At 40.0% G+C, this 26,961-nt stretch overlaps 2 protein-coding genes and 1 long non-coding RNA gene across 13 annotated transcripts in view; 2 read left to right on the forward strand and 1 right to left on the reverse strand.

Annotated features, from left to right (window-relative positions):
* The window catches only part of Rbp (RIM-binding protein), a 26,940-nt gene extending 14,869 nt beyond the window's left edge, over positions 1–12,071 (forward strand). For 6 of the 10 annotated variants that reach the window (XM_071787034.1, XM_071787032.1, XM_071787029.1 and 3 more), the window contains exons 12-17: positions 82–297; positions 620–831; positions 1,098–1,334; positions 1,523–1,781; positions 3,819–4,087; positions 5,552–12,071. In XM_071787034.1, the coding sequence (XP_071643135.1) occupies positions 82–297; positions 620–831; positions 1,098–1,334; positions 1,523–1,781; positions 3,819–4,087; positions 5,552–6,118 (1,760 nt within the window). In that variant the 3' untranslated portion in view covers positions 6,119–12,071. The remainder of the gene's footprint in view (positions 1–81; positions 298–619; positions 832–1,097; positions 1,335–1,522; positions 1,782–3,818; positions 4,088–5,551) is intronic. The other 4 variants (XM_071787031.1, XM_071787035.1, XM_071787037.1 and 1 more) reach the window with 4 other exon arrangements.
* A 168-nt stretch (positions 12,072–12,239) lies between these two features.
* Positions 12,240–15,019, reverse strand: LOC139818385 (uncharacterized). Of its 2 annotated transcripts, none has more exons than XR_011733422.1 (5): positions 14,644–15,019; positions 14,030–14,333; positions 13,711–13,872; positions 13,114–13,624; positions 12,240–12,494 (listed from the first exon to the last, which is right to left on the reverse strand). XR_011733422.1 is itself a non-coding variant. In XM_071787038.1 (5 exons), the coding sequence occupies exons 1-5, from the start codon at positions 14,757–14,759 to the stop codon at positions 12,394–12,396; spliced, it is 1,089 nt and encodes a 362-aa protein (XP_071643139.1). In that variant the 5' UTR covers positions 14,760–14,984; the 3' UTR covers positions 12,240–12,393. The 2 variants fall into 2 exon arrangements, 1 of the variants encoding a protein (XP_071643139.1); XM_071787038.1 differs by having other exon boundaries at positions 13,219–13,624; positions 14,644–14,984.
* On the forward strand, positions 14,211–16,787 carry LOC139818389 (uncharacterized). The gene is made up of 2 exons (XR_011733423.1): positions 14,211–14,350; positions 14,546–16,787. It is a non-coding gene; the product is annotated as an uncharacterized lncRNA (long non-coding RNA).
* Positions 16,788–26,961: the final 10,174 nt, after the last annotated feature.

Genomic DNA, 26,961 nt, shown 5'->3' on the forward strand with positions numbered 1-26,961 from the left:
GAATGACTTCCGTACAACCCAAGCTTCCCTGCTCGATCCATATACTCATGCTTAATCGCGATTTTCAATTATCTCGTCTAGGAATTCCGGAAATCACAAAAGATTCTGCGAGCGAAGCGAATTATAGCGAGGAGGACGATCCCACGCGAAGATCGCGGGGAATGCCACCACAGCATCACGGCCCGCATCAACGATATGGGCCGCAAATGGATCCTCAGGGCCCGCCTGGAGCACATAGGTCTCCTAGCATGGGCGGCCCCAGCAGTAGACCACAAGATCCTTATTATGATCAAACGGGTAGATATAATGGCCACTGTGTTGCTGTGATGGAATTCTGTGCATTCTTTGCCTCAATTTCTAATTTAACACTCATTTCCTTTCTATTTTAATTAATTGTTTCGAACAATTGCTGTTTATGTAACTCTGAAGATAAACCCTGAATGTGATGTGTATTTATGTGACACTTTTCTCCTCTTTCGGACTCTCAATTCTCTCGCTGAAGCCTTGACGTAAAATAAGAATTTATACTGTGTGTACTCATCTATCAACCTTAAGTGTAACAAAATGAATCTACGAGTCACATGTTATTATGTCCATTTTTTTTTTTAATATTGCTCAGGATCTCAAAGAGGGAGGGGACCGGTTTATCGTGGTGGTGGACGAGTAACGCAGGCTCAAGGTGGGGCGAGTCACCCACCGAATGTAGCCCAACAAATGAACAAGAGACAACGGTGGTTCGTGGCGCTATTCGACTACGATCCTACGACTATGTCACCGAATCCAGATGCGTGTGAAGAGGAATTACCATTTTCCGAAGGCGATACTATCAAGGTTCTTATATCCTATATCATTCCTGCATCTTATTCAACCACCATTCTCATTTAATATTTGTGATTATTGAAATTATTTTAATTAAGTTTAAATCAAATGTAAATTAAATGTTCTGAAGTAAAAAATTATCAGCTGTTTTACAAAAATTTAGATGAATTCAAAGTACATTAAAAATTTCACATTTGATTCATATTAATATCTCTGCAAAATGATAATCACTGCATTATATGAAATATAAAAATCTTATACAATGTTTTTTATCCTAGGTATACGGTGAGAAAGATGCCGATGGTTTTTACTGGGGCGAGTGTCGCAATAGGCGAGGATATGTTCCTTACAACATGGTGGAAGAGGTTAAAGATCCACCAGGTCAAGCTCAGCCGAGTAGAAGAGGACCTGCACAGAGCGAGAGATGGGGAGACATTTATGCGAGCATGCCTATGAAGAAGATGATAGCCCTCTATGATTATGATCCTCACGAATTATCTCCTAACGTTGATGCTGTAAGATTTTTATCCTAATACTCTAAATTTAAAAATTCACTATTACTTAGGTACATGTTTAATTGGAGTTTTAAAAATCCGTTAACTGTCCATAGTTAATTGATTGCCACATTTGCACGTTTATATAATAATTTGTAATAATTTTCCTGTTTTCATTATTTGCTATTGATTGAGCCTTAATTTTGCAGCAAGTCGAATTAACGTTCCAAACCGGAAACGAGATATATGTCTACGGCGACATGGACGATGACGGATTTTACATGGGCGAGCTGAACGGCGTGCGCGGTTTAGTGCCGAGTAATTTCCTTACCGAGGCACCCGGACAGAATCAGGGGCAACCGCCGCAGGGTAGCAGGCGACCTGGCGGCCAGAGCCAAGGGCCGGGCGCGAGGGGGCCACCGCCACCTCCTCGAGAACCACCCCCGGCCGGTCACCGACGTGGCAAAGGTAAACACGCAATCACATACCATTCATATACATCAAATCCTCCTTATAGTCCAATTATCAGGGCACGAATAGCTCCTCAAGCCTAAACGAACATCGGAATTAACTGTGTTCTGCACGGAGAAAAAAGTTTGCCGGTCTAACGTATTTTACATTGTTATGGCATATCCGGATTATTATATATGGACAGTAAAAAAAAATTCGTTAAAAATACTAATTTTATTTACTGTATTTATTTGTATTTTTTAATTTGTTTTCGCAAATAAATTCACTCGGCGAGATTTTTCCATTTTATCAAAAGAGAATAAATTTCGCTTTAATGTCAATTCTCTAACTGCTTTTGATAATGAAAGCATTGTCGCATCGCAGTAATAACGGTTTTGCTTTGACAGCCAAATTCCTTTCCTCCGTATGTACATTGATACTGTTTCCCAATCACCACGAGTGAGTGTTTTGATGTAACGCAGCATCCGCAGCGCAATGCAAAAAGCGCAAACTGCCAAATTGTTAAGAAAAGGAATTGGTTTTTTTTTCTGTAAGCTAGAGATTTTCGCGTGTCAGTGAGATTCAATCTCCTTGCGATTCGAACCAAACGGGATGTTGAAACTGGCTCGAGGGGTTGTTGACGTACGTTTTCACACCGACGCGACGCGACGCATTATTTCAGTGTTTGAAGCACACAGTCAGATCAAAAGATACGTGCAGTTAGATCGTTTCATGATTGAGATACAATCGATAAGTATAAGCGATACCGTCGCGTCGGTGTGGGCGAAAAAAAAAACGGAAATGCAAGCGTCAAGCAACACAAGACACGAAACCAGATGTGTGCCAGACGACAGGCAGAAGGGCCACACACTGATATATTAATTGTTAGCGTTGCGCAATCTGGCGAGTTCGAATCGATATGCAATTCGAGCCGAATGAGCATGCGGCGTATAATTAGATGGAATTATTTTGGAGCAAAGTGTGCAAACCGCGTGTCCGACACGCCTTACACGTGCCCCTCGACGAGAGGGGCCTCGTTGTGTCGCTTCACACGCACGCCGGTTTCTTCACCAGCAGTGTATACATCCGATACCCACGCTCTCGTAGGCATTCAACAACGTCATGTTATTCTGTTAACTGTTAACCACGATCGTCAAACGTTATTACCAAGTATCACACCGATAGAAATTCTCCGCGTCACATGTATATATAAAGTGAATTTGGTGAACGTCCGTCGAAAACACGTGCTGTCATACACACGACGATAGATTATATATATATTATATATATATGCAATATAAAACACCAAGCTGCTTTCAATGTCTTCTATTATATAAGTATATATCTAACATATATATGTATTTTTTATATACGTATATATGATTACAATTACGTGTATACGTATATTTTATATACATATATTTTTTTTCTCTCCGGGCACTATCTGCCTCTGTTACTATTACTCTACGTATCTGTCCTATTCTCTCTGTCTATATTATATACATACGTATATATTATATATTTACACTATATATATATTTAATCGACTGATTATATACACACGATCATGTCGCTGTGATATATAACAGTTTACTTTATACCGACATGATCTGTTTCTGTGTGCCTGAACTGATCGATGGTCGTCGTGTCACATGATTGTCGTTCGTGTCGTGTTGTCATGCTGGCCATTTACGATTACGTTAATCTTCCATTTGTTCATTGATCGGAACGGTACGAACGGTACAACGACAGACGGTCGCGACTTTCGTCCAGAAATACCGGGAAAATGAACGGCGACGTTGAGACTCGCGTGACTTACGAGACCTCGCCAAGTAATTCCGGGACTCTTCGCCGAATTGTTCGAATGATCTATCGATCTCGTCTCGGGACGATCTGTCTCGCGGCTTTTCGGAATAACATATACTCCGGCATGCTCGATCGACTCGAAGAAAAAGAGATTTAAAAAAAAATAGAGAAGAAAAGAAAAGACAAGAAAAGTAAGAGATAAATGCGCCATGAATGACAACACGGTTCTGTTCTCTTCTCTGTTGCTAGATGCCTGCATTGTGCCTGTGTCTGTCCCTGTCTGTCACTTAGACTCTAGACAACTACAACAACCACCACCACCATCACTAATGAACAACCAACAACATCAACTACAACATCAAAACAATCCACCGCATCTAGCCTATCAACAAGCGAATCACCACAGCTACACGACCGTAACCACGTCCTATCAGCATGGGCCCAGTCACTTGCCACCCGGCGGCGGTGTCATGGGTGCCCATCAGCAAGGTCCCGTACAGCCCCACCTTCAGCAACAGGTGAGCCCGCTCCTCTTCCGTGAATTTCTTCGTGCGCTTACTCTCTATCTCTTTCTATATATATATCTCTCTCTCTTTCTCGTGTGCTTTTTGTCAAACGTGTGTGCTTTTTATCCACACTTTTTGTGCGCTTGTTCCTGAGGTACACCGAGGTTTCCACGTTCAACGACTGTCCATGATCGACAAGTCGTTTTTCCACGCGTGACCACAAGTTGCTAATTTTCCTTTCGAAGAGAAATGGGGAGAGGAAAACTCGAATTTTTTGTTATTGAGAACACTGCGAAATTCTAGAGCGAAATATTTTCTTGTTACGTTTGCATTGTCTGTTTAGGATGTGATGAATCGACAGAATATTCTTTGTTTGATTTACTTTTTGCATATAGATAAAATATAGATATCGGATTGAGTTATAGAGACTGGAGCTTGACAAAAAATTATATGGTCTCGTATTTTTATGCATTTTTTATTACATGTCGCTTTCTGTGCTTCGCTGTCAGCTTTAACTCGCGATTCTATCTTTACTATAAATATTGAATGATCTTCAATTCTTTGCATGAATGCAAAATATATTGCAAGATATATATAATATATGTCTACGATATGAAAAGAGGGATTTTGATTATTTCAGAAGGTCAAGTAAATTTTTTGAGAATTTTATTAATTTTTTAAATGCAATGTGGACTGAAAAGAATCCGCAAAATCGATTAGGAAATTCGTATTTTTGATTAGAGAAATCTGACGACTATTTGAGTCAGTATTTTTGCATTTTACTTAGTAGTATGTGTTCTTCTTTTTACAAGTACAAGTACAAGTCGTACTTTATTGCGAAGCACGCATGCCGGACGTGACACGTGACACGCGAGCTACGTGTGCTCATGTCAATGTATTTTCGTATGTTATGTGAAACGCTTTAAATCGTGCAGCATGCCGTAGCATTCGTCTTATTTGATCTCTCGTCATTTTAATAAAAATCATTGCAGTTAAAAAAGAAAAGAAAAGAAAACGTACCTTGCGCCTCGATAAGTCATCATGAATGTCCTACGCTAACACTAACACAACACTATAAGCAAGAGGACGGATTGGAAATAAAACATAAAAATCTTTATAAAGTTTCTATCTTTATGTTATGTTTTTTTATCTCAACACATGCACTCACAGGATTTCGTCAATTAATTTTCACCATTATGTAAAACAGAAATCATCGCATATGTCTTTCGAATTGCCGACAATTTGTTTGCGTTAGCGAACTGTAGAATCTTCGGAATGATAGAAGAATAGCATCGCAGAAGTGACACTAGCGGAAGTAACGATAGAGCGCGCGTTGAGTTAGGCGAAAAAAAATAGACACGGTTTATTCGTTTCGTCTTTATTAGCGATTGGACGTCAGCAAAACAGGAAAGCAAGATGACAATTATTGACAAGAGGAAAAAAAGATCGAATTAACCATATCTCTTTGTTTTTTAGGGGAAGGGGAGGGGCGGCGTGGTCAATCGGGTCGCTGGTAGTAACATGCCGGGTATGCAGGGTCCGGGCCAGCATCTCCAGCAGCAGGACTATCAAGGCCAACAGCAAATGAATCAGCCGTATCAGCAACAGCCGAATCAGCCGTACCAGCAACAACCGAATCAGCCGTACCAGCAGCAGCAGCAACAGCCGAATCAAGGGTACTCGCAGCAATCGTCGCAACAGTTTCAACAATCGCAACCACAGCAGCAAATGGGTCAAATGGGTCAGATGGGTCAGCCGTTCTCGCAGCAGAATCAACCAGGCGGTCTCGGGATGCAAGGCGGAATGGTCGGCGGTCCTCAAAGCGCCAACAAGCCCATGAGAGGGATACCGGCGGTGCTACCGACGGCGCAGTCCAAGACGCAGCCTAACCCAACGCAGCAACAACAGCAACAGCAGCAGCAACAGAGCACCGGGCCGAACCTAATGCAGAAGTTCACCGAGATGGCGGGTGCAAGCGCAGGCGGCGATATACTCTCCAAGGGAAAGGAGCTGATCTTTTTGAAATTTGGATTGGGCAAGTGAGGAGGAGCGATCGTTGACGACGTGACGACGATAACAATAATGACGACGCGTTGTCGCGATCGTTTCCGTTTCGTTCTTGCGCTCGACGTTCGCGTGCGCGTAAGTCAATCTCGTCAATCGAGCTGCGTAAATCAGTATTACGACGAACGTCTTTCGACAGCGAAAGATACGCAATCAGGACGCTATCTTGTCGGACGTTGTTGCTGAAGACAAAAAGGACAAGGCGAGGAAGAATGCGCCGCCATTGCTGTTGCTGCTGTTGCTGCTATTGTTGCTACTCGCTATTAATAATCGTTAACTACTGCAAAATAAAGAGGAATGTCGCTGGACGAATATAAATCGAGGACAAGCCTCGCGATAAAAAGGAAAGGAGAAAGAACATTCGGTGGAGACTGCTCGAGATGAGAATAAGGTGACCCACGCCGAGAATCGACTGATAATTCCACCGATCGAGAAGAGACAAAAGATACGTACAAGATTCATCGAATTTCTTCTTAATCCTCCTTTTCCGAAATCTTCTTCTTCTGCTACTTCGTCTTCTTCTTCGCGCGACGATAGGATCCTCGATCGGTGCTGCGCGGTCCATTGAAGAAATACTTGTCGATTGCTCGTCCGTCGAACCGTCGCGGAATCTCCTAACATACACGAGATAATCAATGTCACGGAATGCTATCTGCGAAATATATTTTGAGCGGCGGCGCGCCAAGTCATGTAAATCGCGTATTTTGCGCGACTGTTTCTTCCAATCTCTTCTCGTCCTCTTCGCGTTATTCGGAGTACTGTTCGGTTTTCAGAATAAAACAGAAAACTTTGTTGCGATGCGGATTGTATCGAGTGTATGTAAGAGAGAGAGAGAGAGGCAGAGAGAGAAAGAGAGAAACGTCCCGCGTTAACATAGATTCTGTATGTGCAAAAACGAGTCAATGTCGAAGCGAAGCTAGGCAAACCGAAGTCGGATTTTTCGCCACGTGGACGGAAGAGAGAGGTAGAGGGACCTACAAAGGGATAATCATATCGCCGTACAGAAGTGAGGACGCGACAACAACGTGGGTGTGCCTTGGGAGAACCGTCTCACCCATCAGCAACCAATGATCATATCTCTAATCGATAAATTCTCTAGCTATTTTTTTTCTTTCTCTCGTGGAAATCGAGCGCGCTATATCGAGAGCCGTAGCGGCGCGTACACGAATAAACGATGACGACTCTCTCGTCTTGACAATTTTCTCTTGTTCCCGTGTGTGTGAGACTGGAAGCCCCCTTTCCTCCCCCCTTTTCCTCCCTCTTCGCGTATTTTCCCTTACTTACATTATCCCATGTCCTTCGCTTTATTCCAGCATTTCCGAATGAACCTGCGCGCGGATGGAATCGTCACGTCCAGACCGCGAGAAAGAGAGAGAGAGAAAAAGAAAGAAAGAGAGAGATCCTCGAGCCTCGTGTTTCCAGCCGCTCGGATGAATCTCAGAATCGGGATCGCCTGTTCGGATCGGGAGAGAATCGACGAATCCAAGACGATGCCCGATGATGAACGGCGACGTGGCCGTTTATCGTCAGGCGCACGTCTTGAGTGGCGCACAAAAATCGGGGTATCGAGCATCGTCAGACACCAATGAAACGCAGACACGAAACGCTACGATCCTTCGATTGGGCGGGCGAATCGTCCGCGTATCAAACGATAACTATATATCATATGACTGTGTGTGTGTGTGTGTGTATGTGTGTGTGTGTGCGTGTGCGTGTGTGTGGTGTGTGTGTAAAAGAGAGAAAGACAGGCGAGATGGAACGAGAGATCATAGCGTATTAAATGGTAACGGGATATACATATATACATATGCATATACAGATATACATATATATACATATATACATATATTATATTTAACTATTGCAAAGTGTTGTTACATCGCTACTTGTATCGTATTTTGTACAAAGTATCTTTACCTTCGATTGTTTTCTTTCGCCAAGATATCTTTAGCAAAAAAAAAATATGGCGGAGGAAGAGCGACGAATCTTTTTCGGATTCACTGTCGAATCATTCAACACCATCATTAACAATATTTAACATTAACATCATCTTCATCGTCATTACCTTCATCGCCCTCACCATTTTCACCATCTTCATCATTCTTATCATTTTCATTATCATTGTCATCATCCTAATCATTATCAATCATCATCATTATCACACTGGTATCAACACATCACGCCATTGACGCAATCTTGTACTTAATTGTTATTACTCGCGCCTGTCCTGTGTGTGTACTCGCTTCTCGTATGTTTTTCAGTGACGGTGAATATACATATGCAGTGAGACAAGCTCGAGATTTTAAGAAGGCGAGAGCACCGCGTAGGGAGATAATCATTTTCGTCGAGAAACGAAGCAATTCCTAGAAAACACAAGATCGCGATTCAATCCTTTCACCTATCGGGGCAAGTATGTCCCACTGCAGCTTTAATGATTTTTTGGAGGACAATATATCTCGGTAACGATGTTACGATTACACTTTTTTAGAGTTTAGAATGTTACGTATCCTAAGGTGGAAGTGAAAGGGCTAATATTGCGTTGATCAGAAAAATAATGCGACATAAAAGTAACTGCACTAACGAGACGCATAATACGAACATCATGTATACGTTATTATGGACCAAGACGAAATTTCTAACGTTAAAGAAAAATCGGGAATCATCTATCTAAATAAAATTATTGAATAGTTCGTTTTTTATCGTGTATAATCAATCCGCGGTAGATATCTTACGACTTACGATACTTTGTTGTTGTCGTCGATGAGAGTTTTCCATGCGCAAATTGTTAAGACTTGAGAGAAACGATGTCAGAAATTATTTAAATGCTAATGAGATTTATCGCAAGCGCTGTAAATATTGAAATATAGAAATCACAATTGCAACAGACGGACGTATCTCCCTGACGCGGTGTTGTTATCATTATTACACAAGCTTACGCATGAATTACGATTACACTTGCATGGAGTGAGTCTGTCTGAATCAAAAGTAGACAGAACAACGGTACTCGAAGCACTTCCTTGCTTTTATTTTTCATTTTATTGTTGCCTTGTCGCGTGATAGTATATGATAGTACTCGGCTTCGAACGTGCGCGTCCGACGAATCCGACGATCAGATCCGGTCGTGTAGCATCGGACGATCGCGCGAGAGACACGAGAGAATCCGTCGCTTTCTTCGCGGCTATTCGCGTGGATAAATCCGCGAGGATATCGATTGCGCCATACGTAATGATTTGCAACGGCGGGGCTCCGCTCGCAAAGTTATTTTCACCGAGTTGTATTTTTTCAATTAGAGATTGTACATAAACGCGCATTTTAAAGCGAAAAAAAAAGAGAATATCAGTGCTCGTTTGCGGAACTACACGACTGGACGATTCGGGTAATAATCGAGTGGAAGGTGATAACTACATTATTTATTAGAGCACGTGTCCCCCTTTCGCAGCTTCTGCGGATGCTTTTTGTTCCTCCCGCGCCCTCCACCCTTTACTCCCCCTCACGATTTTCGCACTATATATTACGACATCCGAACTCATATCCGACTAGTAATCTTGATTCAGGCGATGTGAAAAATAAAGACTGATACCAAAGTTACCGATGCCGCGGGTGATTATAACGAGTACCAAGACGCTAATTAGCGAGTGTGTGTAATCTCTCACATATGTCGCGGTCGTTACGTGTCTTTCTTCGATTGTTTTCTGCGTTATCCCATCGTATCTCTATGATATAGCCGTTGTATAGTTCTCTTTCGCGCGAGCGAGAAAGTATACATATTTGTTACGAACTTAAAATTGATTATAGGCGTAAAGAGAGGAGATATAAGAGAAACGAGAGAGAAATTATGAGGGAGCATCGAGACGCGAGATGTCGAGCGGGTTCCGGCAGGAAGCGGGTCTTCGAAGAAGAGAGGAAAATATTGTGAGAGAAGAGAGAGCGAGAGAGAGAGAACAAAGGGGAGAAACTAATAAATAATCGTCGATGCGGCGCGCACACATTAGTGCTTTTACTTACGGTACAAAGTCGAGGAGAGAGAAAGAGAGAGAACGAGAAAGAAAGAAAGAGGAGAGGAGTAAAGCATTTTTACTTATCATCGTTAGACTTTTAGATAATGATCACCCTAAAACGCACCTATATGACTTTCACGCGAACGGACTCATTGTGTACCTCGCGTTAAAGACGTTCAAACGGGGTCAGAGGTCATCTCCGCGACGCTCATCCTCTTCGCGCGGTCCAGACCAAGCGCCAGCGATTCGATAGCGATTCGATCGTTTAACGAGAACAATAAAAACAGCGAGACGCGACAAGACGATCGAGCGCGGGTAGAATTTACCGCTCGCGACGATACCGCTCCGCGAGGCTCCCGATCCGTCATCGCTTTTAGAATATCACGGTAATCATTGGATCACATTTACGAATTGTATTTTCTCGAAAGCTGCGTAATACTCGTGTATAGCTGAAAGTCTGAATTTTCGATTGATCCGCGTCCAATGTATGATCGAACGGTCGACTCTAATCCATCCTTAATCTCATAGCTAGCGGCGTGCATCTTACAACGTCCTATCGAATGTGAATCTCTGTCTCTAGTGTTCATATGTCTATATCCGACGGTTTCTTCGTTGTAAATTCCACCAGGAGGCGAATGTTAATCCTTTCCTTCTGCGATGACGGGTCGTCGGGTTCTTGACTCAGCGGTACCAGTCCACGACGAGTCTACCGATTACTTCTCGGGATCGTTTATCGAGCCTCACACTCTGTATATCTCATTGTACATTCTCATCGTTACCGACTTTTAGCCTCTGAATGAGACGATCCGTGTAGCTCTTTTGATATCGGTGTCGAGGATGAAATCGACTGGCGAACGAACGAACGAGCGTGCGAGCGAGCTGTCGAATGCTGAAAGGAACGCAGGTGCGCCCAACAATCCTCCACAATTTTCCGGACGTTTCTTTCGGTCTTCGTAGAATACCTTTTAGGCGTAAGGCACTGGGTTGATTTCACCTACTAGGTGTCGAATAGAATTAATATAACGCCCGCCCTCCGCGCATTCATACAGACGTACACACGAACACATACACACACATACACACCCCAGGCCGACACGCGTCGATAGCGAAAAAATGAGTGTCCGTTTGAAAGTCTTACTCTCTGAGAGCGGCTCTTCCATAGTAAAGCGATTGCTTCTTTTCGTTCTTTGCGAATACTGCAAAATTGTACTCGGAGAGTTACACGCGAGCTAAATTTAGCGATTGTACTTGACAGTCTTACCTCTTGAGTATGATTTATTTTAGGAGTTTGTCGAGATTGCGAAATTGGAAAAATTATTGGCTCTCCGGTATGATCTTAAACGGACACCGACACTCTAGCGAGATCGACGACGATTCGTTCTGGGATCCGCGGACCCTTTCGTTCCGCTAAGGGAAGCTTCACTGACGGAGGGAAAGAGCGCTATAACGAATCAAAGTGACTGACAGAGGGGCGGTATAAGGAGGAGGCTACGAAGCTATCCGGACGGTGTTAATTAGACGCCAATTATTGTCATTCTTTCTCTCGTGTCGACATTAAGGACGTATGAAACGGGAGCAGGAGGTAGCGCAAATCGACTATATAACACGTTTCAATATAAACGAAAAAAAAATAATAATAATAAAAAGGAATTATATCGCGTCATCTCTTAAGCATGCCAAGAGAGAGAAACGCCAGCTACGTTTGTCATTCAGTATTCTTGCGCTTTGTTTTTTCTATGAATCGGTGCGCGACGATCTTACTCCTTGTTAGATCGAGGTGAAGAGAAAAAGAAGAAATAAAAAGAAGCTGCTCTATATATATATATACACATATATATAAAGAGAAAAGGGGAGATTTAAGAAAGCCCACAAAAAACACACACAATGTTATTATAAACGATTAATTAATAAAAAACGAATCTTGTTTGTTGTTACTTCTGGTATACCTCGTTGTGGACCACCGATTTATCGCACCCGTTATAGTTGGTTCGTCTTTCGAGTTTCTCCTTAGATTATTGCTACTTTTTCCGTTTTATAGATATCGTGTAAAGCCCGAGGTGTAACCGACGGCTGTGGACGGGAAAGTAATTGATTCATCCGGAAACCAGAATGTTCAATTTTTATTTAATACGTATCGTAATGAGGGCATGAGTATACAATATATCGAATCGATATATAGCCGTCACGTCGAAGAGTATTGTGGGGCTAAGGATATTTTGCGTGACGATAGAAACGATCTCCTCAGGACGACGTAATCTACGTATCTTCCTCCCAGACGGTTTCCGTGAGTATGGCGATGTTGTCCAGGCCGCGCATCGGTGCGTACTCGAGCGTCCACATCAAGTTCGTGAAAACGACTGCGGCAACGTTACAAATATTTATCAATGAGGAAATATCGTCGCGAACGACGTCGTTATCGCAAAGAATGCACGAATTTGATGACGCGAGATCGTAAAATCTTAATGGAATCCGCGAGATTGTCGCTAATTTTATCATCTCCCCAACTTTAGATAGGTCCTCAATAAATATTTTATCTGATTCCCAAGAGGTAAAATCCAAGATATTTGGCTACTGTGATTCAAATTAAATTTGTGACGAGAATAGAACTATGTAGCATGCATTACGAGTGAAATAGAATTAATTCGGAATCTCGATTCCTCGCGGCAACGGTTGACAATACACTTGGACAATACTGAAGTTTTAGATTTAGATTAAGACCAAGAAATATATATGCCGATTCTCGTTTTGCGAGATTAATTATCCGATAAATGGATAATTAATATAACAAGCGAGTTTTTAATTGGAAATTCGATTCATTACAGCCCAATCCCCTGTTTGCCCCCGTTGTCACAATGCAATTTTGGCCGGAAATACGGAACACCTTTTAGCCAGCAAGAGAATTAAGAAACAAAATTTTCAGTCACTATTATGTATATATAATATATGTATAAATAATTCAACAATTGTACAACTCACTAGAAACATTTTAGCGTGGCCCTTTCAGAACGCCACCCAGTCCGGCTTATCGCGAGCCGCTAAAGGTGCTCCGGACTTCAGTCCATATTCAGTCGCGGCACTTACGCATCTCGCCCTGATGCAGATCGGCGATCAGCTCAGGACACGAACTGTTGCAGGGATTTATCGGGGTGAGACGCAGCTGAGTCGCGCCGCGAAGCTGAGCGAGGGCGATCAGACCGGAGTCGAGCTCGACCTTCTTGTAGCTCGGGCTGTTGTAGTCCGAGGACATGAGAACCCAATTAAAATGCGCCGGCGAGACCGTGCTGGAGAGGAAGTACGGTCGTTGATAGTACTTTCTGAGCACCTTCACGGCATTGATGTCGCAGTTCTGCCAGTGGACGAACCACTTGGCCACCTCGGGCGCGTGCACGCGTCGTAGAAACGCCGCGAGGTCGGACGAGCCGGTACGCAGATTGGAGGTCAGGGCGCAGGGTACTGTCTCCATCAACCGCTCGTTCTCCAAGTAAAGCTGTTTGCGAGCCGAAAAATAGTTTTTTTTTCCACACAAGATCGAGCATTTATAATAAGACAGCAAAACTCGTCTATACCACTCACGTGGGTAATATTGTCGAACCAGAAATAGTCGGTATTCATGACCGTCCATGAGTCCATCGCGTCGGTGATGATGGCCGGTGCGTCGCGATTCAAATAATTGTCGACCAGATTACGATACCGCACGTCCGACAGACGATCAATTGTCTCCAACGCCTCACAAGTCTGCAATAAGGAAAGTCCTCTTAGCCAATTATTCGAATCTCAGGTATGGTCTTGGATATGTGTTTCCTCTTAAAATGTTACATTTAAAAGTCGCGACAGAATCTTTTTTCTAGACGTAAAAGATTGATTTTTCTCATCCTGAAAATACGGAGCGTACCACGCAATCCTCTTCCGTGATAGCGTAATCGTTGTAGAAGGGATTGTTGATCATGCAGTTCTCGTAATAGAGCGGCTGCCAGTTCCAGATCGGCAGAATTTTTATCAGCAGCAGACGGCTGAGGGCGGTGAAATGTGTACCAACGAAGTCCAGCTGAGCCGCGAGGCACGCCAGGGTGCCCAGTACTATCAGCACCAGAGTGCCACGAAAGACGAGCTGCAACCATGAGCGACGCATCGCCGCCACGAGCGGCTGGCAAATAATGTCCATTTCCTCCTCGGTGAAGCCCGCCTGCTGGCAGTACCTGCGAAGAAATTTCGGGTATAATAACAGTCTTAACAATAAAAAAAAAATCGCTATCGTAACTGTAGAAGTAGCTTTTCCATAAATCAGTTTTTTGTGCAAAAATGATCATGATACTGTGATTGGAAAAAAAGTCTCAAAATTATCTTTACTTGCTTATAGCTCTGGCTTATCATTGATACTGATGCATATATTTTTATTTCTTTGACTTAGGCGATAAAAGCAGAAGTATAGACTACAAGCGAAAATCTGTTATGACTCCACGAATCATTGATGCACGTATGCGGAAAGGCCCGAAAGTGGCTTGTTACTTGTAAAAGGAGTTCAGCTCGTCGTCGATCAGCCTCAGCTTCTCGGAGTGCGTCATCTCATGCTGCTCCTTAGTGTACGCCTTACGCGGCTGCTTCACGCACTTGCTGCTCGACATCGTGACAGATTTTCCTGCGATTTTTCCTTGCGTCAAAGTACAACAGGGGTATCGCTCCTTCTCTCGCAGAAGCGCAGAATTCCAGTATCCGCGACAGGAACGGGCTCGTCGCTATCGAACCGCGACCGTGCATGCGCGCGCTTGTTATCTGTCCACACGTTATATTGATCGGCACACCGTCGGCGTATGAAACGGTGCGAAAACCAGGATAAGTTTTCGGAATGTTTATCGAATCTCCGATCCACGCCTCTCGCTTTGATAAGCAACGGCTTTCTAGACGCTTAATTTTTACATGAAAGCTGATTTTACCGAAGTCACATTTTTACGAAACAGGGAGGAGTATTAACGTTGGTGGAAAATTGATATAAAAGCTGATTTTTAAATGTTATTTCATAATTGGAGCTTAAATCGTTAAACAATTGATTTGCCATCGTAATTATACATATTTTAAGAAAGTCTTATTTTCATATTAGAACGTTAGATAATATTATACAGAATAATAGACCAACTAAAATGTACTTTAAACATAAACGTACTCAAAACAAGACGAAGTGGTGATAGTATTTTTGGTAATACATGTTATTGGGAAGCAGTTTCGTAACCGCAAGAGTGGAAATCATACCAGTACGGGGATTCACTAACTCCTTAACGATAGTTTCGGTATCGTTGCGCAGGTATTATATATGGTAAAAAAGCTGCGCAACGATACCGAAACTGTCGTTAAGGAGTTAGAGAATTCCCGTACAGGTCCTATTTGTGTGATCTTAAAGATTATCGCTAGGGAGTATGCAAGTCTCCACAAGGTAAATTCTTGATCTAGATTTAGAACCGTGATTTAGTGTTTAAGATCGTATCTACCGATATTTAATCTCCTCGGCATGGTGTCGCGTTGCGAAAGATATTTTCACTAGCTTCTTATATTGTTTGCGCTGTTTAAATACGTTACGAGATACAACTAAAGACAGAAAAGCGATGAGAATGCGTGTGTGTACATGGAGCAAATAATGATGGGAATGTATATATCCTAGTTCTTTCAGTCACGCTTTTATTTCATATATCTTAACGCGTATGCAATAGCAACGACTCGAACAGATGAACAGTATCGTATGTACATGTGCGGAAACGTGCCGTAAGATACTGCTTGCTCAAGCGAATTTGTTTGATGTACCCCTACAAAAAGATGAAATGCTACCTTCATTCAAAAGACAGCATAAAAACCATAAATAATGTATTTAACGAATAAGCGCCTAAATATTACATTACATTTGACTACTGTATTATGTAAATTCAGAGACTAATCGTATAATTCGTAAACACTTAGTTGTGTAGATATATATCTATGTAACTGATATTGAATTTATACCGTCTTTTCTGATTATCGAAGTCACTTAAGCTCCAATTTTCCCGCGAATATTTGACATCTTTTATTGTAAGAGGCGCTCTTTTTGTTTTTCTTTTTTTTTAGCAGAATTTTTCTTTTTATAGGAGACAATTACACACGTCCTTTATATCATTGAAATATACCAAGAATTTACTTAGTCTCGAAGTGGTAGCAGTTAATTGTTATACATTCTGAGCTTCTATTTTAAGACTCAACGTAATCGTGGCGTACTTCCATGTAATAAACATAATATCTATATATTATATAAATATCTATATAATATATACATATATATAAACTTTGCCATATATATTTTTCATAAAATGTAGATCACAGAACATTCATGTGAACATGACACAGATCTTACAGAAAAGTTAATGTTGTTACATTGATCTCCGTGAATTTTTTTTAGACTCTTTAATTCAAAGCCATCCTTTGGAATCGAGCTTTTAGAAATCACTTAACGAATTCTTAATATGCTATTCGCACTAATCAAGTTTGCATATATTTATACGTACGCTGTTTACGCAATAATTATATATAAAAAATATACATTTCAATGAAATGAAAGCGTTACGAAGATTGATTTATCGTATTTATTTCACATCATGAGAGGGAGTGATGCGCTCGTCGAGTAACTTGTAAATTATAGAAAAAAAAATCGATACGCACTGGTCGTTTTTATCAGTCGATCAATGAAACGAATTTTGTAAATTGTATCGATGGTTGTTCTTTATTCCTTAAGAAAATCGACGATCGGTCACACTAGACGCTGTTTGTAAAATGCATATTTGAAAGGATGATGAGACGCTTTCGTGCGAACGCAGGGGACTGTTATATTACACATTGTTTACAGGATTTATACAAAAAAGAAAGTAATTAAGATTACCGCGATAACATGTTATCACGGTATGAGCAATAACGCTTGAGCGAAAGTGAACGGTGGTAGCGTTGATTAGCAAGAGAATACTAGAAAGGAAAAGATGCCTTTGTGAAACGTGACACGTGAAACGGCTGTAATCTTCGTAGCTTCGATTTTTTTTCCGTTGAATATGTTATTATCGGAGGGGCCCCGATTGATAATGTATTGTATGACGCGTGTAGGATGGCTTATGCGAGTGGGGGCGCGTAATCGACAGTTGTAACGTTTGTGAATACATAAAATAAAACGACCAAAAAAACCGAAGATTTGTGGAGTCCTTCGTACCGTACCCTATACCTCCCATCCATCAGAGGATGATATCCTGGACAGCTTGACTGTTCACTATTTTTATTAATAATTATTTAATTATTAATTATTATTTATAGTAAAACTGAATTTTGAAGACCACATCCTGTCTCCTCGAAGACGAACAACTGTGTATTGCCGTCTCTCTTATATCAATCAATCAATCATCATTAGTTTTCTCCCCTTAATCCTCTCTCTCTCTTATATTATATCAACACATTTCATATATACATTGTATATCGTTTTTTTGTTTTTTCTTTATCCATGAAGTAAGTTTGTCTTACTTCTGTAACGTGTTAGTTTCATATTTAATTTATTTGTGGTAATGGTTGATACATTTACCATTGAAGTTGATGAAATTTATAATTGCTATAATATTTTCGAACTTGCGTAATGAGGACGTATTCTTTTTTACGTGTAAATTTATATTTGAGATACGTTCTGTTAGAATATTGAATGACAAGCAAAAACGAATTGGAGCATTGTAACTGAAGTAATATTTAAAATATTAAAATAACATCGAAATAAATGTTTTTGATATAAAATATAATAGCAAGAATTTAATTATGCATCAGTAGAGACGTTAGAAAACAATAAAAGTTAGAATAGAAGAATTAATTCGGATGATAAAGTAGGCGAAACTCAGGTTTCGCACCGTGAAATCTCGGAAATTTACTCCTGATATATTAGGCTAGCATGTTAGGCAAGGAGGTTGCAGTAGATATTTCGCGGGTGTTTTGAAATGCGAAATGCGCTAAACGACACTGTGTTATATCTCGAGAAATATATTCATTTTAACATTGTTATGTAATGTATCCGTTAATGCAAATCATGCTCTCTCAAACGAGATTTGACAATAGAGTTTTAAAATGCTGTTGCATACGTTTTACATTTCAATATGCGAAACTTTCTGCCGCATTTTGCGTTTGCATAAATTATTCAAAAGAACACAATTAGTAACTATATTAATAATTAGATTAATAGAATACTGTAATCTAAAATAATAATTAACAAAGCTTCCTCTATGAGGAAGCAAAAAATAGCAAGAATTTAATTATGCATCAGTAAAGACGTTGGAAGACAATAAAGGTTAATAGAAGAATTAATTCGGATGATAAAGTAGGCGAAACTCAGGTTTCGCACCGCGAAATCTCGGAAATTTACTCCTGATATATCAGGAAAGCATGTTGAGCGAGGAGGTTGTCCGGATTGCAGGAGGTATTCCGCGGGTGTTTTGAAATGCGAAATGCGCTGAACGACATATCTGAGTCATATCTCGAGAAATATATTCATTTCAACATTGTTGTGTATGTTTTAATGCGAGACTTGCTCTCTCAGATATAATTAGACACTAAAGAGTTTCAAAATGTTGCTGCATAATGTTAGATAACAAGAAAAAGGTAGCCGCGAATGCCGACGGACGGCGTTGGACGAGAAATTCGAAGATCCGAAATACCACACGCAACACCAAATAAATCTCGAGAAATACGTTTATTCTAATATATTGTCATTCATTTATGTGTCCGTTAATGCAAATCATGCTCTCTCAAACGAGATTTGACAATAAAGAGTTTCAAAATGCTGTATATACGTTTTACATTTCAGTATGCGAAACTTTCTGCCGCATTTTGCATTCGCATAAATTATTCAAAAGAACATAATTAATAACTATTAACATAATAATTAATAACTATAATACTTAGATTAATAGAATTCCATAATCTAAAATAATAATTAAAAAATAGCAAGAATTTAATTATGCATCAGTGGAGACGTTAGAAGACAATAATAGTTAATAGAAAAATTAATTCGGATGATAAAGTAGGCGAAACTCAGGTTTCGCACCGCGAAATCTCGGAAATTTACTCCTGATATATCAGGAAAGCAGGATGAGCAAGGAGGTTGACGGAGGTATTCTAAGCGCGGGTCTTGCCACCCCACATTGCCTCCTCGTAATCACGCTGCTATTGGTCAGAACGCGGGAGCCTACTGCCCCTCCTATGCACACCTGCCAGCGCTCTGATTGGCCGTAGGCTGGGCATCCTCGTCGCGCGCCCGGCGCGCCGTTCCGATGGCGAAGGGTAATAGTGGGGGTAGGCGTGCCGCTGCTCGAATACCTCTACTAAAACCTCCTCGCTCAACATGCTTCCCGCGTAACAGGAGCGATTTCTGAGGAATTACAGACGACCCAAACTCGAGATTCTCGCTTTCCTCATAACCTAAAATTCTTTTCATAATTTTTATGATCTTTCAAGCGCCAAACGAATGCACGATATATTTCTCATCGTTATTACTTAATAATAATTTAATATTAATATCTATTGTTTGTTAAATTAATAACGTTTTTATTAATTACTTTTTTATATATGTACATACTATGTATGAATAACTAGAACTATTATACAAATTAATGCAGTGCTCGCGTGCTCGGCCGGCTCAGCGGAAAGGTTGTAGAAGCTCCGAAATGCGCTGAACGACACTGGGTCATATCTCGAGAAATATATTCATTTTAACATTGTTATGTATGTTTTAATGCGAGACTTGCTCTCTCAGATGTAATTAGACGCTAAAGAGTTTCAAAATGTTGCTGCATAATGTTAGATAACAAGAAAAAGGTAGCCGCGAATGCCGACGGGCGGCGTTGGGTGACAAATTCGGAGCTCCGAAATGCCACACGCGATGCCAAATAAATCTCGAGAAATACGTTTATTTTAATATTATTATGTATTCTTTATTACAAGGCATACTCTCTGGAATGTGATTAGACGATAAATAATTATAAAATGTTGTTGCATAATGCTAGCCAGCGAGAAAGAGGTAAGAGGCGAATGCCGACGGGCGGCGTTGGACGACAAATTCGGTACTCCGAAATATCACACGCGACACCAAATAAATCTCGAGAAATACGTTTATTCTAACATTATTATGTGTCCTTTAATGCGAATTAGGCTCTCTCGAATAAGGTTAAACGATAAAGAGTTATAGAAAGCTGTTGCATAATGCTAGCCACATGAAAGAGAGGTAGCGCGACGGCGTTGTACGATAAATTCGGAGATCCAAAATACGATACGTGAGACCAACTAAATCTTGAGAAATACGTTTATTTTTATATTATTATGTATTCTTTAATACGAGGCATAGTCTCTCGAATGTGATTAGACGATAAATAATTATAAAATGCTGTTGCATAATGCTAGCCAGCGAGAAAGAGGTAGAGGCGAATGCCGACGAGCGGCGTTGCATGGACAACAAATTCGGTACTCCGAAATACCACACGCGACACCAAATAAATCTCGAGAAATACCGTTTATTCTAACATTGTTATGTGTCCTTTAATGCGAATTTGGCTCTCTCGAATAAGATTAAACGATAAAGAATTATAGAAAACTGATGTTGCATAATGCTATCCAACGAGAGAGAGGTAGCCGCGAATGCCGACGGGCGGCGTTCGACGACAATTGAAATTGGAGCTCTGAAATACGATAACTAAATAAATCGCGAGAAATACGTTTATTTTAATATTGTTATGTATTCTTTAATGCGAGGCATGCTCTCTCGAATGTGATTAGACGATAAATAATTGTAAAATGCTGTCGCATATATATTAGTTAACGAGAAAAAATAGAAGCTGCATATGCCTTTGCTCGGCGGGAACGTATACATATATAAGCTCTGAAATGCGACGAACGACTGCAGGACATATTTCTAGAAATACATTTATTTTAACGTTGTTATGTGTTCTTTAATGCAAATTAAGATGTCTCGAACAAGATTCAACGATAAAGAATTATAGAATGCTGAACATAATTCGCGTTGAAGTACACATAAAAATGTAAAAAAAAAAACGTATTTTTCGGGATTCGTTTAGTGTCGTTCATCGCATTTCGGGGTTTGACTCTCACCGAACGCCGAGTGACGACATTCGCCGCCGGTATCTCTTTCTCGTTGGCTATACTGGCTATAGCATTATGCAGCAGCATTCTAAAACCCTTTATCGTCTAATCCCGTTCGAAAGAGCATACCTCGCATTAAAGGACACATAGCAATGTTAAAATAAACGTATTTTTCAAGATTCATTTAGTGTTGCATTTTGGCATCTATTACCTTTCCGTCGAGCTTTGAGCGAAGGCATATGCAGCTTTTATTTTTTCTCGTTGGCTATCATTATGCAACAGCATTCCATAACTCTTTATCTTCTAATCTTGTTCGAGAGAGAATGCTTTTCATGAAATAGCATATAGTAATATAACGATGTTAACATAACATTTTTTAAGAATTATTTATATTTTTACATCAATTAGAAAACTTCTCATCTTTTTCATCGATTTTGTTTATTCAATATCGTTTCAAAACTTTTATTTTTAAACTTTAAGAAGCATACTATTAATTAGAACATTGTATTGTTAATATTTCTATAATGTACCGTATTTTGACAAAGATCTGACAATATAGGTATTAATCACTAATGCATAGGATATTAGTAATTAATTATCATTATTATGTTACATATTTTGAAATCAGTGACTTTTGTAGTGTTTTTCTATCACTTTTCTATCATTTATGATTGCCAAAAAATACACCATAAGTGTTTAAAAGAAAATAAAAAGTCGCTCGGCACACGCGTTTTGTTAAGATCCCGCCACACTTTCTCTCTCGTCTTAGTAATCGAAACTGTAAAATTGCCAGTGTTAATAATAACTAATTCTAATAGAGCAGATTTCAAACTGCAAAGTGCTTGCTAAATCGTCTTTCTATCGTTTGCGGTTGCCGGAGATATAAGCGTTTAATGAAAATAAAAATAGCTTGGCGCCCGAATCCTTATAAGATTTTGCGCGTTTTCTCGTCTTAATAAACGGAAATAAATAATTGCCAATAATAAAAGTGAGCAATTTTCTAATAGAGTAGAGCACGATCTAAAAAGTGCTTTTTGAATCATAATCTTTCTGTCGTTTGCGGTTGCCGAAATGTAAACGTTTAATGAAAATGATGAATGGCGAGGCGCACGATTCTTTTGACCAGCTGGCGCTTTATTACTTTAATATTAAACTAAAGTACATAATTGCGAGTAATATAATTGAGTAATACCAAGATTGCAAATAAGTATAAAGTACAAAGTCTTTCTTTAATCATCTTTCTATCATTTATACGGTTGCTGCGATATAAGCGTTTTAAGAAAGTCGGAAATAATTTGGCGCCCGATCTTTACGGCACGCGCGCGTTTATCATGTTAAATAAACGGAAGGACGTAATTGTTTAGTAATAAAATCGAGATATTCCAATAGCGCAGAGTATAAACTAAACAGTCCTTTTTGGATCATCTCTATATATTCGGTGGTTGCTCAGATATTTGCGATAAACGATAGGGAGAACTTTTTTTTCTCGCGCCAAGCCAGCAACACATGGCCTTGACCCTACTTAAGCGGCGGGCGGTTGTCATGACGTCACGACCAGCTGTACATTATTGATCCACTTTTTGGCCTTGACCTAGATCGCCGAGTCCGGGAATGCCGGCGCGCGGCGCGATATGCGCGCATCGTAAATATTTTGATGTTTTTGCTGATTTTTAAAGGTTTATTTTAAGTAACGAATGGCCTGCTTCCAAAGCAGCGTCGTTTACGCTGTCACAGCTTCCTCCTTAATGTGAGATGTATTATTGATGATATTGCAATCACATAGATGTCATATACATCCATGCATTAGCGCTAATTACAAAATAAATCATTGCCGATAATAAAAGTGAGCAGTTCTGATAGAGTATTAGAGCACGATCTAAAAAGTGCTTTTTGAATCATCTTTCTATCGTTTGCGGTTGCCGAGATATAAACGTTTAATGAAAATGATGAATGGCCAGGCGCACGATTCTTTTGGCCAGCTCGCGCTTTATTGCTTTAATAAACGAAAGTACATAATTGCGAGTAATATAATTGAGTAATACCAAGAGAGCAAAGTATAAAGTACAAAGTCTTTCTTTAATCATCTTTCTATTATTTACGGTTGCCGAGATATAAGCGTTTTATGAAAGTCAGAAATCATTATTAGAAGCTCTGAAATGCGACGAATGACACCGGTTAAATCTCGAGAGATATATCTTTATTCTGACATTCTTATGCGTTCTATAACGCAAATTATGCTTTTTTGAATAAAATTACACGATAAAGAGTTTATTGCAGTATTTCGGAGTTTTCTATACCTCCGACATTCGCATTTATCTCTCTCTCGTTGGCTATAGCATTATGCAACAGGTTTCTATAATTTTTCATCGTTTAATCTTATTCGAGAGAGCCTAATTCGCATTAAAGGACACATAACAATGTTAGAATAAACGTATTTCTCGAGATTTATTTGGTGTCGCGTGTTATATTTCGAAGCTCCGAATTTGTCGTCCAACGCCGCCCGTCGGCATTCGCCTCTACCTCTTTCTCGCTGGCTAGCATTATGCAACTGCATTTTATAATTATTTATCGTCTAATCACATTCGAGAGAGCATGCCTCGTATTAAAGAATACATAATAATATTAAAATAAACGTATTTTTCGAGATTTATTTTGTGTCGCGTGTGGCATTTCGGAGCTCCGAATTTGTCAGCCAACGCCGCCCGTCGGCATTCGCGGCTACCTTTTTCTTGTTATCTAACATTATGCAGCAACATTTTGAAACTCTTTAGCGTCTAATTACATTAATTAATAACGTTTTTATTAATTACTTTTTTGTACATGTATTATATGTATGAATAACTGAAACTATTATACGAATTAATGCAGTGCTCATGCATGCTTGGCCGGCTCGGCGGAAAGGTTGTAAAAGCTCCGAAATGCGCTGAACGACACTGGGTCATACCTCGAGAAATAAATTTATTTTAACATTGTTATGTATGCTTTAACGCGAGACTTGCTCTCTCAGATGTAATTAGAAGCTAAAGAGTTTCAAAATGTTGCTGCATAATGTTAGATAACAAGAAAAAGGTAGCCGCGAATGCCGATGGGCGGCGTTGGCTGACAAATTCGGAGCTCCGAAATGCCACACGCGACACAAAATAAATCTCGATAAATACGTTTATTTTAATATTATTATGTATTCTTTAATACGAGGCATGCTCTCTCGAATGTGATTAGACGATAAATAATTATAAAATGCTGTTGCATAATGCTAGCCAGCGAGAAAGAGATAGAGGCGAATGCCGACGGGCGGCGCGTTGGACCAACAAATTCGGTACTCCGAAATACCACACGCGACACCAAATAAATCTCGAGAAATACGTTTATTCTAACATTGTTATGTGTCCTTTAATGCGAATTAGGCTCTCTCGAATAAGATTAAACGATAAAGAGTTATAGAAACCTGTTGCATAAAATGCTATAGCTAACGAGAAAAAGGTATAGCCGCGAATGTGCCGACGGGCGGCATTGGACGACAAAGTCGGAGCTCTGAAATACGATAACTAAATGAATCGCGAAAAATACGATTATTTTAATATTATGTATTCTTTAATGTGAGGCATGCTCTCTCGAATGTGATTAGACGATAAATAATTATAAAATGCTGTTGCATAATGCTAGCCAAAGAGAAAAAGGTAGCTGCGAATGCCGACGGGCGGCGTTGGGACGACAAATATTCGGAGCTCCAAAATATAACACGCGACACCAAATAAATCTCGAGAAATACGTTTATTCTAACATTGTTATGTGTCCTTTAATGCGAATTAGGCTCTCTCGAATAAGATTAAACGATAAAAAGTTATAGAAAGCTGTTGCATAATGCTAGCCAACGAGAGAAAAGGTAGCGGAGAGTGCCGTCGGGCGACGTTCGGGAAGATAAAAACTCTATGATATACTATATGCGAATGACAAAGGAGGAATCTCGAGAAATACGTTAATTTTATCATTGTTATCTATCCTTTAATATGAGGCATGCTCTCTCGAACAACATTAATCGATAAAAGGTTTTAGAATGTTGTTGCATAATGCTAGCCAACGAGAAAAGAAGCTTGTAGTTCGCTCGACACGAGAAAGTTGGAGCGCCGAAAATGCGACAAATGACACTACAGAAATCTCGAGAAATACGTTCGTTTTATCATTGTTATCTGTCCTTTAATGTGAGGCATGCTCTCTCGAACAAGATTAAACGATAAAAGGTTATAGAATGTTGTTGCATAATGCTAGCCAACGAGAAAAAGGAGCTACGAATGCCGTGGCTGTTCGCTCGGTGAGAAAATCGGAGTCTCGAAATGTGACAAACGACACTTAAACAAATCTCGAGAAATACATTCATCTTATTATTGCTATGTATCCTTTAATGCAAAGTATGCTCTCTCGAACAAGATTAAACGATAAAGAGTTATAAAATGTTTTTGCATAATGCTAGGCAACGACAGAAAAGAGTTATATACGAATGCCGTGTCGCTCGATACTAAACGAGTCACAGAAATTATACGTTGACACAACGCTAATTGTTTCATGAGCTTGTTAATCTCTATTAAACAATTGGAAATTTTTTATCAAAGTAATGTAAGTTATATCTTGCTGTTCCGAGAAAAACACATGCATTACGGGTTTTCTCAATTTACTACGGTGTCATGATCATCGTGGGAAATAAGTTGAAACGTTTTACGTGCCGCATAAGCGTCAATTAATTGTAATTTAAACAAATATAATTAATAAATATACTAATAATAAACGAAATTTCGTATTTTAGTGTTTATAGGTTAAATTTAAACAATTGAAAAAATTTGATCACGTATCGTAGAGATGCACAAAAGATCATAACAATGGTTGAAAGTAGGTACATATTCTATTAAGAGGTTAGGCGAAAATGGCGATTCTCAGTGTCGAAAACTCGCGTTTAAATCGGCAAAAGTATCAGCATAGCATGTTAAGCAAGGAGGTTGACGGAGGTATTCTAAACGAGGGTGTTGCCTTCCCACATTGCCTCCGCTTAGTCAAGCTGCTATTGGTCAGAGCGCGGGAGCCTACTGCCCCTTTTGTGCATACCCGCCAGCGCTCTGATTGGCCGTCGTGGTCGGTTGAGCATCCGTACCGCGCGCCATTCCGACAGCGGTGGGTAATAAGTGGGGGTAGGCGTGCCGCGCGCGCTGCCGGAATACCAACTTCCTTGCTCATCATGCTTCCCGCGTAACAGGAGCGATTTCTCAGGAATTACAAACGACTGCAAACTCGTTTTGCCGCCATGCGCGCTGTTCGAATACCTCCTGCAACTTCCTTGCTCATCATGCTTCCCGCGTAACAGGAGCGATTTCTGAGGAATTACAGACGACTCCAAACTCGCGATTCTCGCTTTTCTCATACAACTCAAAATTTTTTTCATAATTTTTATAATCTTTCAAGCGTGTCAACGAATACATAATGTATTTCTCACTATTACTTAATAATAATTTAATACTAATATGTATTGTTTATTAAATTAATATGCACTTATTAATAACATTTGCTTTTATTGTGAATTCACGCGTACGTATATATGTGTATATTGCAAGATCAACAATACATTTCAACGTGTACATATATATTGTTTTATATCTCTCGGCTTTGTTTGTCAACAATTTTAATATGCATTATTCGCTTATTCGTAATTTCGAA

Source organism: Temnothorax longispinosus, chromosome 8 (genome assembly GCF_030848805.1).
Source record: "Temnothorax longispinosus isolate EJ_2023e chromosome 8, Tlon_JGU_v1, whole genome shotgun sequence".
Classification (NCBI taxonomy): Eukaryota; Metazoa; Arthropoda; class Insecta; order Hymenoptera; family Formicidae; genus Temnothorax; species Temnothorax longispinosus.

Coding starts and splice junctions, on each gene's coding strand:
- LOC139818385 (XM_071787038.1), bottom strand. CDS start 14,759: ATGTCGAGCAGCAAGTGCGTGAAGCAGCCGCGTAAGGCGTACACTAAG. Junction 14,334..14,643: donor GAGCTGAACTCCTTTTACAA/GTAACAAGCCAC, acceptor ATTTCTTCGCAG/GTACTGCCAGCAGGCGGGCT. Junction 13,625..13,710: donor GGTTCGACAATATTACCCAC/GTGAGTGGTATA, acceptor GCTCGCAAACAG/CTTTACTTGGAGAACGAGCG.